The sequence below is a fragment of the Trichomonas vaginalis genome, chromosome I (genome assembly GCF_026262505.1).
Source record: "Trichomonas vaginalis G3 chromosome I, whole genome shotgun sequence".
In the NCBI taxonomy this organism is placed as follows: domain Eukaryota; phylum Parabasalia; order Trichomonadida; family Trichomonadidae; genus Trichomonas; species Trichomonas vaginalis.
In genome coordinates, this window is record NC_067203.1 from 15,865,898 (window position 1) to 15,880,736 (window position 14,839).

General features: G+C 31.6%; 7 protein-coding genes across 7 annotated transcripts, besides 1 other annotated feature; 3 read left to right on the forward strand and 4 right to left on the reverse strand.

Moving 5' to 3' along the window:
- Positions 1-87: 87 nt before the first annotated feature.
- TVAGG3_0993570 (armadillo (ARM) repeat-containing protein family) lies at positions 88-3,749 on the reverse strand (the record flags this gene model as incomplete). Its single annotated transcript, XM_001276961.1, has 1 exon — positions 374-3,208. The coding sequence occupies one exon, from the start codon at positions 3,206-3,208 to the stop codon at positions 374-376; it is 2,835 nt and encodes a 944-aa protein (XP_001276962.1).
- An 84-nt stretch (positions 3,750-3,833) lies between these two features.
- Positions 3,834-4,985: a mobile genetic element.
- A 29-nt stretch (positions 4,986-5,014) lies between these two features.
- TVAGG3_0993590 (1-alkylglycerophosphocholine O-acetyltransferase protein) lies at positions 5,015-6,017 on the forward strand (the record flags this gene model as incomplete). Its single annotated transcript, XM_001276962.1, has 1 exon — positions 5,060-6,007. One exon carries the CDS (start codon positions 5,060-5,062, stop codon positions 6,005-6,007), a length of 948 nt encoding a protein of 315 aa, XP_001276963.1.
- Positions 6,018-6,430: 413 nt separating this feature from the next.
- On the forward strand, positions 6,431-7,389 carry TVAGG3_0993600 (protein folding; the record flags this gene model as incomplete). The annotated part of the gene is made up of 1 exon (XM_001276963.2): positions 6,500-7,384. The coding sequence occupies one exon, from the start codon at positions 6,500-6,502 to the stop codon at positions 7,382-7,384; it is 885 nt and encodes a 294-aa protein (XP_001276964.1).
- Positions 7,390-7,647: 258 nt separating this feature from the next.
- TVAGG3_0993610 (ankyrin repeat, PH and SEC7 domain containing protein SECG-related family) lies at positions 7,648-9,693 on the reverse strand (the record flags this gene model as incomplete). The annotated part of the gene is made up of 1 exon (XM_001276964.1): positions 7,707-9,008. One exon carries the CDS (start codon positions 9,006-9,008, stop codon positions 7,707-7,709), a length of 1,302 nt encoding a protein of 433 aa, XP_001276965.1.
- Positions 9,694-9,955: 262 nt separating this feature from the next.
- Positions 9,956-11,229, reverse strand: TVAGG3_0993620 (major facilitator superfamily transporter; the record flags this gene model as incomplete). The annotated part of the gene is made up of 1 exon (XM_001276965.1): positions 9,956-11,188. One exon carries the CDS (start codon positions 11,186-11,188, stop codon positions 9,956-9,958), a length of 1,233 nt encoding a protein of 410 aa, XP_001276966.1.
- Positions 11,230-11,593: 364 nt separating this feature from the next.
- Positions 11,594-13,307, reverse strand: TVAGG3_0993630 (intramolecular oxidoreductase activity, transposing S-S bonds; the record flags this gene model as incomplete). The annotated part of the gene is made up of 1 exon (XM_001276966.2): positions 11,859-13,283. One exon carries the CDS (start codon positions 13,281-13,283, stop codon positions 11,859-11,861), a length of 1,425 nt encoding a protein of 474 aa, XP_001276967.2.
- Positions 13,308-13,899: 592 nt separating this feature from the next.
- On the forward strand, positions 13,900-14,509 carry TVAGG3_0993640 (undecaprenyl diphosphate synthase family; the record flags this gene model as incomplete). Its single annotated transcript, XM_001276967.1, has 1 exon — positions 14,051-14,482. The coding sequence occupies one exon, from the start codon at positions 14,051-14,053 to the stop codon at positions 14,480-14,482; it is 432 nt and encodes a 143-aa protein (XP_001276968.1).
- Positions 14,510-14,839: the final 330 nt, after the last annotated feature.

Here is a 14,839-nt window from a genome sequence, read left to right on the forward strand (position 1 = left end):
TCTATATTATCACTATATTTTTATTGACATCTGCACCATGTGAAAGGAAATATATGCATAGTGATGGAATGTTGGTTCATACGACATATTTAGTATATATGGTATATATGCAATCTATGCTCTTGAGTATATGGCTTAAATCTGGTCAGAAAAAAGTGTCTGTACCTTTGGCAAAAATGTCAAAAAATAAGATGTAAACCCATTTTCCTTCGTAAGGTCTCTTATTCAAATTTTTGATAGGGGTTCACTCAATATTGAGGCAGAAAAACGATAAGGAGACTTTATCTAGGAAAATAAGATGTATTTTAGCCAACTTTATTAATTATAATTATATTTTTTATTTACTCTATAAAATTATAAAAAAATCTATATTTTAGTGAATGTATTGAGAAAGAATTTGATTAAGTTCTTCATCGAGAGTTCCAGAAAGTTGCTGATTTTCATTCCAAACAGACTTCAAAAATTCAAATTCATTCTGAGAGTCGAAAGGCAAATGATAAGGACAAATAATTCTGAAAACAGACTCATCATCAAGATTTTCTTGTTCAGAATCACTTTTATCCCCATCTTCCTCTTCATTTACATCAATCTCTACATCTTCTCCTTCACTGTTTTCTTCGTTTTCCTCTTTTTCTTCTGATTCATCTCTTTCTTTCAATTCAAGCAATTTAGGAATATTTGAAATAGCAATTGGAAATGCTTCTTGTATTCCTATCCTGCACAAACACAACAAAAACATAAAACATGACTTCATGTCAACATATGTTGTAAAGAAAGTGTAATTCAATTTTTTGAGAAGGAAGTCAATTAATTCAGTGTCTTCTCTCAAAAATTGAATAGTTGTAATGTCAATCAAAGCATTTGATTGGAACAATCTAATTGAGCCAACAATATCATGTTCCTTTATATTGTAGCCTCTCAAAGAACTGTATTCCATTATTTTATGGATTTGTTCTTGAGCGAAAACCAAAGAATTCGAATCTAAACCATAAACTTGAGAAACACAAGTCATCAAGAACAATGAATAAGGAAGGGATTCATCAGTACATTCCTCTGGATTGTTTCTTATCACTTCACGTGCGAAATTGACAATGTTTAACACGGATTCTTTGAATTCTTCATTTTGGTAATTTTCTGAACTTAAATCAACAACTAAAGGGTATAAATACCAAACAAAACTCTCCATGGAACATGTGACAACGGATTGGAATAGGTCTCCTTCTTCTTCAAAAATGGAATATATCAACATGAAGGATTCATAAAACTCTACAGGATGAGATTTGAAATTCATCGAGAAAAGAGCGAAAACAAGGAATAATTTAGGTAGATCGAAGTTGTTTGTTAATGATTGTAATACATTTGTAAGGTTAGTGAAGACAAATGTATACAAATTCTCTAATAATTCTTGATTCTTCCTGTTTGGCTCTAAAATATCGAAGATTGATGATAGGGAGTCTTCGATCTTCGATATATTCTCTGGTTCAATCGATTCCGAGCTGAGTTCTGTGTTAATTAAGTCAATGAAAGCTTCAATTACGGCTGCAGCGCATGTATTCATGGCTTCTGGGTTCTTTTGGGCTAAAGTAGTGATAACACCACTCAATGCTTTCATCCTGATGATCTTTGTCACTTCCATGATTGGAGATAAAATTGAATTCATGTCTATATCGTTTACAGGCAGTTTCTTTACACATGCAGCGAATATCTTAGCTGCATAGACTATAATTGTCGGCTCATCGGTCTCAGATACTATTGCTTGCAGTCCAATTTCAGCTCCTCTGTGGTAATCATCGAGTGGGGCCAATTTTGAGTACAAATTGAGAGCAGAAATTAATAAGAACGTTGGGGAATCACTGACGATTATTTGTTCGACCAAATTAACAACTTCTGTTGGAATTGGGAGATAATTATGGAAAGGAGGCATTTTTATCTTGCGTGCACGGGCTTTCTTCTTCTTAATAGCATATTCCGACTCTTGTTTTACTAATAATGCTTTGACTAAAGCGGTTATTAAATATAATTTTGCTTCTATTACGTCCTGTGTGTCTTCTTCAGTGGGAGTTATGTGTGGAAGGATGACCTCATAGCTGATATCATGTTTTTCAACCAAATCTCTGATGATTGTACCTGAAATAAACCTGGAATTGAACGTAGCAGGGTAAGGACCGAATTTCATGTATTGGCCGATGTAGTACGATGGATTGTTGATCGTTTCGAAGTAGTCTGTCTCAGGAATTGTGGCAAATCTGATCAAAATTGGGAATAATCCTTCAGATAAGAAGTCATCGTCAAGTTTGTAGAAGATTATGCTGTGTAATATCAATGATAGTGGGTGGGAAACTGAGAATGGCTGAGGAATTACACAAATTTGTTTAATTGTATTGATAATTATTGGAGCTAGCTCTTGTTTGAAGTGCTCTGCAAACGACTTCTTGATATCTGAAGCATTTTTGGTGTTTGTACTGAATTCTACAATTAATTTGTAATAAAATTTTGAAAGTGCGATTTTCATGTTAACAATTTCAGTATAGTTGTTGTCATTTTGAAGTAAAGGTGTAAGTGTTTGCACTATACTGTCTATTATGTTGTTTTGCAATGGAATTTCTGAAATTCTCACTAATTTTGAGAGGAATTTAACATATTGTATTGAGAAGTTCAAAGAATTCCATTTGTTTAAGTCTTGAACGGCACTTTCTTGGAAAGTTACTACAAATTTTTCAAGGAATTTTGTAATATAAGTGTTTCCGAATTCATCTAATGGTTTATCACGAATAACTTCGAGCCAAATATTTGCAATTTCAGCAATAGAACACATTTCTTCAAGTGAATTGTGTTGTTCTGTGGTAGAATAGATCATATCAACCCACCATTGGTCATTTTCATCCATTGTTGGTATAACTCTGAATAAATCGACTAAGACATTTCGATGCTTATATGGAACTACAAACAAATTCTGAATTAATTGCAAAATGATTTCATGTTTTGTTTCTGGACTCCAAAACTCGGAATTCCAATGTGTTTTGACTGCAATACGTATTTGTGCAATTAAGTTAGTCATGATGATTTCGACGTGATTATTTTTGTCTTGTAAAGAATTAAAGAGAATTAACGCAAAATCAGGATTCTCCTGAAGTTCCATAACTGCTTCTGTAATGCGTTGAACAGTTTCGGCATTGGTTTCTGTAAAGATTGAAGGAGTAAATTCCATGATTTTATTGAAGATTTTGGAACAAAAAGTGACAAATATTTGAGCCCTCCAAAAATCCTTGAAGAATAAAAATCTTGCGAAATTTGTTAACAAAGAGCCTCTCAAAGTAAGATAAAATATCCATAGTTTAACTCTAGAAATCTACTATATTTAGTGAAATTTATTCTCAATCTAGATCATAGAGCAAACGAGCAACATGTAATGTGTGGATCTTTAAGTTTTACTACGGGAATGCACAGCAAGAATGACTGTTTAATAAATTTCTGTAAATAAATTTGGATTTCCTCAGTTAATATATCTATTTAAGGTACATTAGTTTTAAGGTCAGATCACACTACAGTAAGTATAAAGTTTTCTTGGTATATAATATTCGAATACGAAGGATTTGTCAACACGATCATCTTATATTCTAAAATGATTCAAATCGAATGTGTAGTGATGGTATGCATCTAGCGTGCATCTCCCAATTTTATTTTTAACTTGGAATTTTGCCTTATTGGCTGTTGTTTTACTCACTTTTGCGATACACGTCAGAAATTTCAGAGGTCAACTCAATTTTATTATCTTTTAGTAAATGTATTGGTATGATATTCATGAATATTTTTCATAAAAATTTAAATGATTGGGCAAACCCAAATTTTAGCTAAAAGTGACAGGGAAAAAAACGTTTAGTATTAAAAAAAAGACCGATGAGAGCTTCGTTCGAAATATAGAGGGAACTGAGAATGCGCAACCATTCTCAGGGAATATTGGATGCTATTCCCGTTCCCTCTGTATGGAAAATTGAGGTTTTCAAAGGGAGTTAAAATAATATCAAATTTATACTAATTTACTTCAAAATACAAAAGTATTTGACAGCTAAAATTAGTTACTTTAGCAAGCCTATCAATACCCTTTTACGATTATTGCTACTTTTTCGAAATAAAAGTAAAAACAAATTTATACTAATTTACTTCAAAATACAAAAGTATTTGACAGCTAAAATTAGTTACTTTAGCATGCCTATCAATACCCTTTTACGATTATTGCTACTTTTTCGAAATAAAAGTAAAAACAAATTTATACTAATTTACTTCAAAATACAAAAGTATTTGACAGCTAAAATTAGTTACTTTAGCAAGCCTATCAATACCCTTTTACGATTATTGCTACTTTTTCGAAATAAAATAAATTTATTATCAAAAACCTTTTTTTTAGTAAAAATAAAAATGTTATTTTATATCAAGTTTTTATTCATAAATTTTTATAATGTTGTATAAATTTCATTAAAATTTACGTACATATTAAGGTACTTATCTTCTACATATATAATCTTCATTAGATATATACATGATAAATAAAATTCATAAAACATTAAAAATCAAAAAATTAGATGAACCCTTGGCAATTAAACTTTATTAAATAATAGTTGTTTATAAATTATATTATATTATTATTTAATATTATTTTGATAATGAAGATTTTATTTTGCAATAATATAAACGAAATTTTTTACCTTATGAACTTTTGATGGAAATATGCAAATTTAAAATAATAAAGAAAGCCGCGAGCGAAGCGATCGGCTTAGTTCGAAGATTTTGATTCAAATCTTTGCTGATCTGTAATTCGCGGAAGCCGCGAGCGAATCGAGCGGCTTAGGTCTAAGATTTTGATTCAAATCTTTGCTTATATTCCTTAAATTCTTTATGAAACTCGCAACAGTTCCATAAAAAATTTTAAATTCTAAACTGTCGAAATTACCGATCGGTATCACACCCTTCACGGGTGTGTCACTTTTAGCTTAAATTTTCCCCTACTCCAAATTACGCTAATTCACAAAAGTTTTGGCAAAAACCTTTCAAAATATTCGAAATGAAGTTATATACCAATGTTCCAATAGATGATTCAAAGCTTCATGATCAGAAGCTCCAATCAGAAATAACAGATGAAGAGTTCCAAGCCTTGTTTGCTGTCCACGAACTCACACGCAACCAAAAGATAATTAGGTTTGTCTTTTGGTTAGTGACCCTAGGACTTATCAGATTTATTTTAACATGTCTCTTCCTTCTTGTATTCGATATTATGATGCAAATAGTTGTTAAATATAAAGATACATTTAAGACACCAAAAGAATTTAAGAAATGGGCTCATAATATTTCAAAACCAGTCATCAGAACTGTACTATTTTTATCAGGCATTGTTCATATTAAGAAAGTTGGCGAGATTGATCCAGAAGCTCGCGCAATAATTTCAAATCATATCACAATGATAGATATTGTCAACATCTTATACTGGGTACCATTTACAATTGTTGCTCATACTGGACTTCGTGGTAACCCATTCATCGAACACTGCGCCGCTGTATTTGATACAGTATTTGTCGATAGATCAAAGACACAAGGCGCTACACAACAGATTTCGGATTATGCAGAAGATCCTACAAGATTACCCGTTGTTGTGTTCCCAGAAGGTAAGGTTACAAATGGCGACGCTTTACTTGCTTTCAGAACAGGAATTTTCGTTTCTGGAGTACCAATTCAACCAATTACTATCAGATATCGTTCATGGCTACCGTTTTTCGACGGCCAACAGACACCTTCTTGGCTTGAAGACAATGTTTTCATGTACTTCTACCAATTGTACGCAATTCCTTTCATGACATTCGAAATTCACTTCCTTCCAACTATCCATTCAAAGAGAGATGAAACCAAACCAGCTGATCGCGCAATTCAAGCACAATTAGCTATGGCTAACGATCTCGGTTGCTTGGCTATTGACCGCACAAACAAAGAGATCTTCCAGAAACCAAAAACAGAATAAAGATAAAGATATTTTTTATGAAGAATATTAAATAAAATTTAGTAATTAAGTTTTTGGAACCGGCTATTTTAACTAAAAATCAAACAGAAACACAATTGTTATCATGTTTAAGTAGTATTTCCTTAAACCAATTAAATTTGTTAATCAATTTTCATTTGTACTATGCTTAATGAGATTTACCAATTACATAAATAAAAAGTGACAGTTTTTATGACAAATTCTCAGCTCACCATCAAAATATGCTTCATAAATATATGAGAATAATTTTAAATTTGGTATTCCAGTTAGTTATCTTTTGATATTTCGTAGCTATTAAAGATATAAAGCTTATGTATATAGTGTTAATGCTGTATATTATCATAATTTTAGGTTCTATTTTGGTTGAAGTTGAAATTTCTCAAAAAAGTGACAAAAATGCTCCTGATTTTTGCGATTATTCAATTTCTGAAAACATTTGATTCAACAGATTATGCAAACTTAAACTTTTACCGCATGATCGGTCTTGAAGACAAAGCAGATATATCAGAAATCAAAAAATCGTATAAGAAATTTCTCCGCAACAAGAAACATCAGATAGATCCAAGTCCTAAAACCAAAAAGTACCTAGAAACAATAGAAACAATTTATCACATCCTAGGAAGTAACAATTCTAAGCCTCTTTACGATATGTTTGGAACTGTGTTCTTAAACTTGACAGATTTAAAGGTTGTCGGCTACCATAGCGATGAAGGACTTATGAATATGGCAAAGATGTACGGAACAACCATTGATGATATGAATAAATTTGGTGGAACAATTTATTACCCCATTGTATTCGATTTAGAAGATTTTTATGACGGCGTTACAAGGAACGTCACATCTGTTCGCGTCGTCGAGTGCAGATGTCCAGAGAAAAATCCAAAATGCCAAGAATGCAAACAAAATAAATTTGTTGACGAGATTTACGTAAATCAAATTACACTGCCAAGAGGTGCTCCAGAATTCTATCGTATTTTGGCTGGCCAATCTGGCGATACTGACGTTGCTCGCGGTGCTTCCGATATTATTTACATTGCTCAGTCAAAACCACATCCACGCTTTGAGCGCCGTGGCCGTGATTTATACATGAACCTTACTGTCCCTCTAAAAGAAGCTTTACAAGAGGATTCCACAACAATTATCGGAATTGATGGACTTTCTATACAGGTTTCACTTGTTGATGCACAGGATGGCAAAGTTGTGATGATTCCTAATGAAGGACTTCCAGATTTCTTCTTAAAGAACCAACGTGGTGATTTATACGTAACATTACACATAGATATACCTAAAGAGTTATCAGACGAACAAAAACAGAAGATTTCCGAAATATTACCAGAAGATGACAAGTTTTATCTCTAAAAAATGTTTTTATTTTTTTATAATTTTTTCAATTTTTTAATTTTTTTAAACTGAATATAAAAATGTATTTCACATCTTCGTAATTTTTTAAATCATCATATAAAATGAAATGAATAAGTTTGATGAATGATTTTTTAAATTTTATATGCTTGCTTAATTTTGAGATAGTGTGGAGCCAAGTGATAATAATGTGTCAGTTATATGTATGCTATACAAAAAATTTCAAAATTAAAATAATTCAATAATATTTTATTTGATAAGTACAAATCATTGATAAATAAAGAGATTGCATCCAAGTGGTGACAATGCATTATAATTAATTTCAATCTACGATCCCTAATTGTTCCTTAAGAAAAGACTTTGTTTTGAAGGCCCATTTTCTTTTAGCTAAATCAAGAGCAGTTTCCCCTCTGAAATCTTTAGAATTGATATCTAAGCCATTAGATATAAAGAATTTTACAATTTCTACGTTATCTTTCATTGCTGCCAAATGAAGTGCATTCCTTCCCTTTTTATCTTTTGCATTGATATCTGCACCTAGAGATAAAAGAAGTTCTACTATTTCTTTTTTGTTCGACATGGCTGCTAAATGAAGAGGTGTTCTTCCCTTTTTATTTTTTGCATTGATATTGGCGCCATGTGAAATAAGAAATTTCACGGATTCTTTATTATTCCTATCAACTGAACAGTGAAGAGGAGTATCTCCTTTATTATCAGGAGCATCTATATATGCTCCATATGATATAAGTAGTTCCATTGTATCAAGGCTTTGTTCGTAAGATGCATAATGAAGAGGACTCTCTCCATCAATCATTTTCAAATGCATTTTGGCACCATGTGAAAGAAGAATTTCTGTAGCTTCTTTACAATTATGAAATGCAGCAGTATGAAGAGCAGTTTGCTTATTAACATCTTGATTATTGAGCAAAGCACCATTTGCAATAAGAATTTGCATAATTTCTTTACTATTTATTCTAGCTGCCAAAGCCAGAGGAGCTTCGTCCCCATAATCCTTATCATTGACCATGGCTCCGTGTGAAATAAGTAATTTTGCAGTTTCAATGCTATTATGTTCTGCTGCATAATGAATAGGTGATTTTCCGAATTTATGTTTTGCATTAACATCTGCTCCATATTGAAGAAGTAATTCTGCTACTTCTTTAGAGTTATGTTCTGCAGCCAACATAAGAGGAGTGATATAATGACTTTCTGGAGAATCTACATCTACACCAAGAGCAATAAGAATTGCGATTACTCCCAAACAATTCTTTTCTGCTGCTAAATTAATTGGACGTTGTTTACATTTATTTTGAGCATTTAATGCTAATATAAACTTTCCATTAGAATTGAATAAATATTTGAATAATTTATAGTTGTTGTAAATAGCTGCATAATGGAGAATATTCTGACATTCATCATCAACTTTAGCTATATCAACTACATGGCCAACAAAAAGTTCATTAATTTGAGGAAAAACGCCACACCATGGAATGATTGAATCTTTATCATAATGGAACATAATAAATGCGGCTTTCAAGTTCTGTGAATGAAGAATATAACTCAATTCTTCCTCGGGTATACTTAACCCTTTAATATTCAAAAGATCTTTTTCAAGAATATGCATAATGAAATCGTTGTTATGACATTTAATTGCATAATATAAGCATTTATAGTCTGGTTTTTGAGTCTTTAAACATTCATTGATAATATCTGTGTTTTTTCCAACAATGGAATTATAAAGAGTTCCCTGTGTTATTTTGAAATTAAAATTTCTAAGAAGAAAATAAAAAATGTTAACAGAACCGAAATAAGCACATGCATCAAAGAGTGAAGGGCTAGGATACATAGGGCAACGTATCTCTATACCTTCTAGTGAGTTTTTGGTTGCAAAATCTTTGAATTCATCAATTTTGTCATATATAACATAATTTTCGACTGGAGTTACATCTTTGGTGTAGTGGCTAAAAATTTCATATTGACAAACATCATTAGTTTTACAAAGATTCTCAATTAAACTAAAAATAGAGAGTGAAAATCGTCTTATTGCTAAATTGTGATATTGATATTTAGAGGAAATTCGATTGAGTAAATTTAGATAATTGTTTGAAGATCTATAGTTGTACCTTGCTGCATTTGATAAACCAAAAAGAATGTTTTCAATACAAAAGTTGTATTTGTCAATTAAGATAGTTGTGATCAAATTAAAAACTTCATCGATAGATTCACTAGCTTGCAAGCAAAAGAGTTTTTCATATGTTATTATGAAATCTTCATATTGCTTCAAATAGTCGAAATTCATGAAAGAGTTTATTTGAGGACAAAAATGGAAAGTTTATTTTTACTGGCGTGCAGCACCACTAAAACATGTTATTATCCTCATTATGACAGTGAATTAACATCAGGAAATATTTATTGATTTTGTAAGTTTTATTTCCAAAAACATATGTTTAAACAATAAAGTTAATTTAAAAGTTTTAATCATAATTTCTTTCCCAATTGAATATGAGGTTCATAATAATCAAAAGATTATAAATAACATCTATTTATTTCATATAACAAAATAAAATTATATTAGAGTTCATCAGATTTGTTATCAAGTGAAACATCATCTTCATCATCTGGTTCTACAATGTAGAAGAAGCCAAAAATAGTTCCAAGAATTGTTATAATTCCATAGAATAAGTACAAACCAAGCTCTCCAATTTTAGACTCTTGCATAGCAGGAGAAGCATAAACAATGATAAAAGAAAAGAACCATGATGCCATTCCATTAATCGAAGAAGCCATTGGCCTGACAGTTAATGGAAACATTTCAGGAGAAGAATACCATGGCATCGGAGCAAGTCCAAGTCCGAAACCAAATTGATACAAGAAAATTAAAATTACGGGGAGAACATTGGCCCAATTGTACTTTGAGTTAAATCCAAAGCATATTAAAGAAGATGCACATGTTAAACCTGAGATTGTCCACATCGCTTTCCTTCCTAATGTTTTAATTAAACCACCAGACACGAAACAAGCAATCAATTGGGCAAGCGTAGCTATGACTGATTGTATACCTGGTGTGAGACCTTTTATATTTGCTTTGGCAAAAATTCCGGCTAAATCTGCAATAATTGCGTTGATTCCGGAAAATTGCTGTGTGAACATAATAATCATAAGAATAATTAGAGGCCAAACGTATTTCTTCTGGAATATGGACTCGGCAGATTGATCTCCTGTGTCAACTTTTTGTTCTTTGAAAGCTTCAACAGGAATTAGCCAAATTAGACAAAGCTGTAGTGTATGAACGGCAGCTGAGAATATGCACATTGCTGACGGCTTTTGGTATTCTCCAATCAAGAAGTTGACGATGGAACCAATAACAATAAAAATTTGGTTAAATGTTCCGTATAAACCAGTTTGTTCAACTGGTGCGACTTCTAGTAATAATAATGGACCAATAGATGACATTGCGCCAAGCATGAAGCCTTGAAGAATTCGGATAACAAATCCCATCCAAAAGAGCTTCTCTGTCATAAATATGAGTATAACCCATAAAACTATACTTATGATATTGACTATTGATGTTACTAATCTTCTTCCTAAACCAAATTTAAAAAGTATTGAGGGAATGTATGGGCCAATAGCTGCGGTCAATTGTGTAATTGCAACAAACAATTTCCACTGACTAGGAAATTCTTTCCAATTCTTTTTAAAATACGCTGCAGAAGGGGATGGATATCCAATAATTAGACCAAAACATAATGGTGTTAAGCAAACAATTGCTGCATAGTAAAGCTCTTTTCTGAAGAGAGAAACCATTGATAAATTCTATTTCTTTTTTAGGAAATGATTGATTCCTAAAATCGCGCTTTCAATTTTTCATATGTTTACAATTTGAACTCCAACCGAAACTAAAAATCCAGCTAAATTCATTGAAATACAATTTCTTATTTTTTCAAAAAATAAATTTTCAATGTTCGGATCCGAAATGTGAATCCTTAATTGTTATACCTAATTAGCTGTGCGCTATCAACTATAGAGATGATATGCTGCTTAACATTACTGAAAATCATGCATATGATACAGATGTTCCGGTAGATGATTTCATAATTCATAATATTTCGATTTGCAATATTAGAATATTTATATTTTTTTGAATTGATATCATTTCTCTTAGAAATCGTTCACGTTTATACATAATTTAAATTTGATTTTTTATTAGACCTAGTTCCAGATAAATCTCCTCTTTTCAGTTGTAACTCTAACAAATTTATCATTAATTCATTAATCATTTTTGAACTCTGGCTTCAAATATAAAATCTCATTTTTGATATTTAAGTGCAAATGTTATTTGTAATATCAAATTAGCCTTAAAAGGTAGGCAATTTTATCCAAACAATATTGTCTTATGAGATTAGAAAGATCAGTATATAAAAAAAATAATCATTTTTATATAAAAAGTATATTTACTTCAAACTACAGACACAAATCACTGTTTCTGAGTCGGATCTTCAGTTTCTCCAGGAATTCCCCAGAGTTCTGAGTCATAAACAATCTTTCCAACGGAGGCGTCAATTGGAGGAAGGGAGTTCTGCATCTCCATCGGAGAGTACTTTTTAACAACAATTTTTTCAGAAGCAACAGAACTAACCCAGTCAATGAAGTGTCTAAAGTATGGCTGTCCCTTGTATGTTACTGGTTCTTTGCTTCCCTTTGCGTAGAACTCAACAACAGGTTGATAATCAGACTTGAAATACGTAGGCATTTCATTCATTGAGAGGTTGTAATAATAGAATTTAAATGATTTAGATTCAATGACAGATTCCACTGCCTTAGGGATAGCCATGTAATATTCACCTCTTGGCATTCTGTATGTACCATAAACAATGACAATATCAGTGTCATGTTCGTTTATTGTCTTGCGAAGATCGGAATAAACTAATTTATTCGGATCACCACCACTTTCATCGGAAATCATGTTGTAACTCTGCTTTCCATCAAGAATACTACGAACATATTGCTTCAAAAATGGTAAATCATGCATCTGGATGCTGTTTATAATAAGATATCTTAATGGCCTTGTTTCGGAACTGTTCATAAGGACAAAATAAGGTGGTGGGAAGTATTCTATCTTGCCAATCTCTGAGAATATGGTTGCAACACCTGAAACAATTGGGAAGAAATAAATATCTTTATATGTGGAAGCCAAAGAACGTAAAATTTCCATTTCGACGGAGTCAAGATCTTTACGACCTGATAAAACAAATCCTCCGCAGAATGGTTTGTCTTTGAGGTTGACTTTTTGTGGATTTACGATTGATGTTTTCAGATATGACTTGTAATTCTTGTCTGCACGAAGAATCGTGTGATCTGCTGATCTGTAAATGTAAACGCCGGATGATACTTTGATATCGAAGACTGCAAAATTTTCAGAAGTTGTAACATAGAAATTTTCGTTTGGACTTAAATAATCTGGCCTTGATCTGATATCAACACCAATAATTGCGGCACCTGGTTGGTTGAAAATTCTTCTGAGTAGCTCCGGATGGAATAATTCGATAATTGCAGGATGTGAAAGGTTTTGGGCCCAGTCATAGAAAAGAATTGGCTGTATTGGGCCAGTTTCTGCTACTTCATTGCTGTTCTTATATCCAATTACGCATGGAAAAGATATACATTGGCCTTCTTTTGCAAGACTTGGGCTAGCACGACGAAATTCGATATAATCTTTGAATGATTTGTATCCTTGTTCAATAAAATCTAAGTCTTCGTCTTTTTCTGCAAAAATAATTGCTTTTGTTCCAGATTTTTTGATGAAATCTTGATATTCATTCTGATTAATATATGGTATTGTATTTCCAAAACCGATTAGTCCTCTTACTTGATAGTATGCTAGAGAAGTGAATAGAAACATTTTTGGCAAATTGTCAGATTGTCAACAAAATGTCTTATTAGTGAATTTCGGAGTTTAATATTTTCACACATAAACTAGTTTTGTGGTAATCTTGCAAATTATCCACATCTGCTTGGCAGATTTGACATCAAAAATTGATAGGCTCTTTATAAATCATCCATTTATAATTCACTTTAATATACACGGAATTGCTGATTATGTTCAATCATTCTTTTTCGATTTCTAATTTTTTTGAATAAAATTTTCAATTCTTTTTGATCAGACCGTTAAAAACATATGCAGCATTTATTATTTAAGCACATTAAATAGATGAGCAGAGAAAATATGGAAATCAAAGAATATTTATCAAAATTACTGCATTTTTGTAGCTATTCATAAAACAAAGACAGAGATATGTTTACATTCGAAAATTAGATTGTAAAACCATCATGATGCAAGATGTTGACAATGATTTTATTCATTCATGCTAAAATCCTCCTAGAATACAATTAAAACCGGCAAAAAATGTGTTTCATGTTATTGTGAGTATATATCTTAAAGATAATAGATGATTTGTTTGTGAGAATTCTTGAAATTTTTTTGGCGCTCGAAAAAGTGACGCCGCTAAAATGAAAAAGCAATCTTCCTTCATTGGAAGATGCTTTCTAGCTATGATTCATTTGCTCATATTATTATACTCATATACTAAGTTCGTGTATGACAAAATTGTTCGCAATTCTGTCGGAAAAATAGTAATTACAAATAAATCCTTCACACATTTCAAAAAAATGCCATCGCATATCGGAATTGTATTCAACTCAGAGCAAGTAGATAAATATGCTAACAAAATACAAGAAGTTGTTGATTTGGCATCTTCAATCAAAGATGTTCATGAAATTTCGCTATTTTTTACCAAAAATACCCTGAAGTTGAACTTTATATCTGACAAAATTAAAGTATTTACGCAAGATTCTGTAGAACAAGCTTTTATACAAGAAATGAAAAAACAATCTCCAATTGGAAGCAGTTCAGAGCCATTTAAATCACCACTTGATGTGGTCATATTCTACTGCAGAGTCCATTCTCTTTGCAACTTCTTCCCGTGGAGATTAGACTTATGCACGCTTGTTTACCCAGGCGATATTAAAATCTGTTCAAAATACTCGTTCTACCATTCAATTGCAGAGTATCAGAAAACAGAACAGAGATGTGGAAAATAAATTTTAATATTTTGTTATTTTCTGTAAATATATTGTTATTATTCTCACTCATTCGTTTTTATATTGATTTTTTATCCTTATAATGCCAACATCTAGCTATTTTGATATTTTTTTACTAAGTTACGCTCCCAAACTTGAGATACATTGTCAATCTATGATACAATAGTACAAGTAACTCGAACTATAAAAGAATCTAGCCTATTTGAAAGAATTATACGATCTAATTTCAATGAAAATTTAATTTTTTTTTGTAATTTGAGTTTAAAAAGGTCTAGTTTATCTATAACTCATTATTTAAGTCCTGTACATTATGGTAATATTTAATATTTGGAGAAAAATATTGAATTTTATTTTATT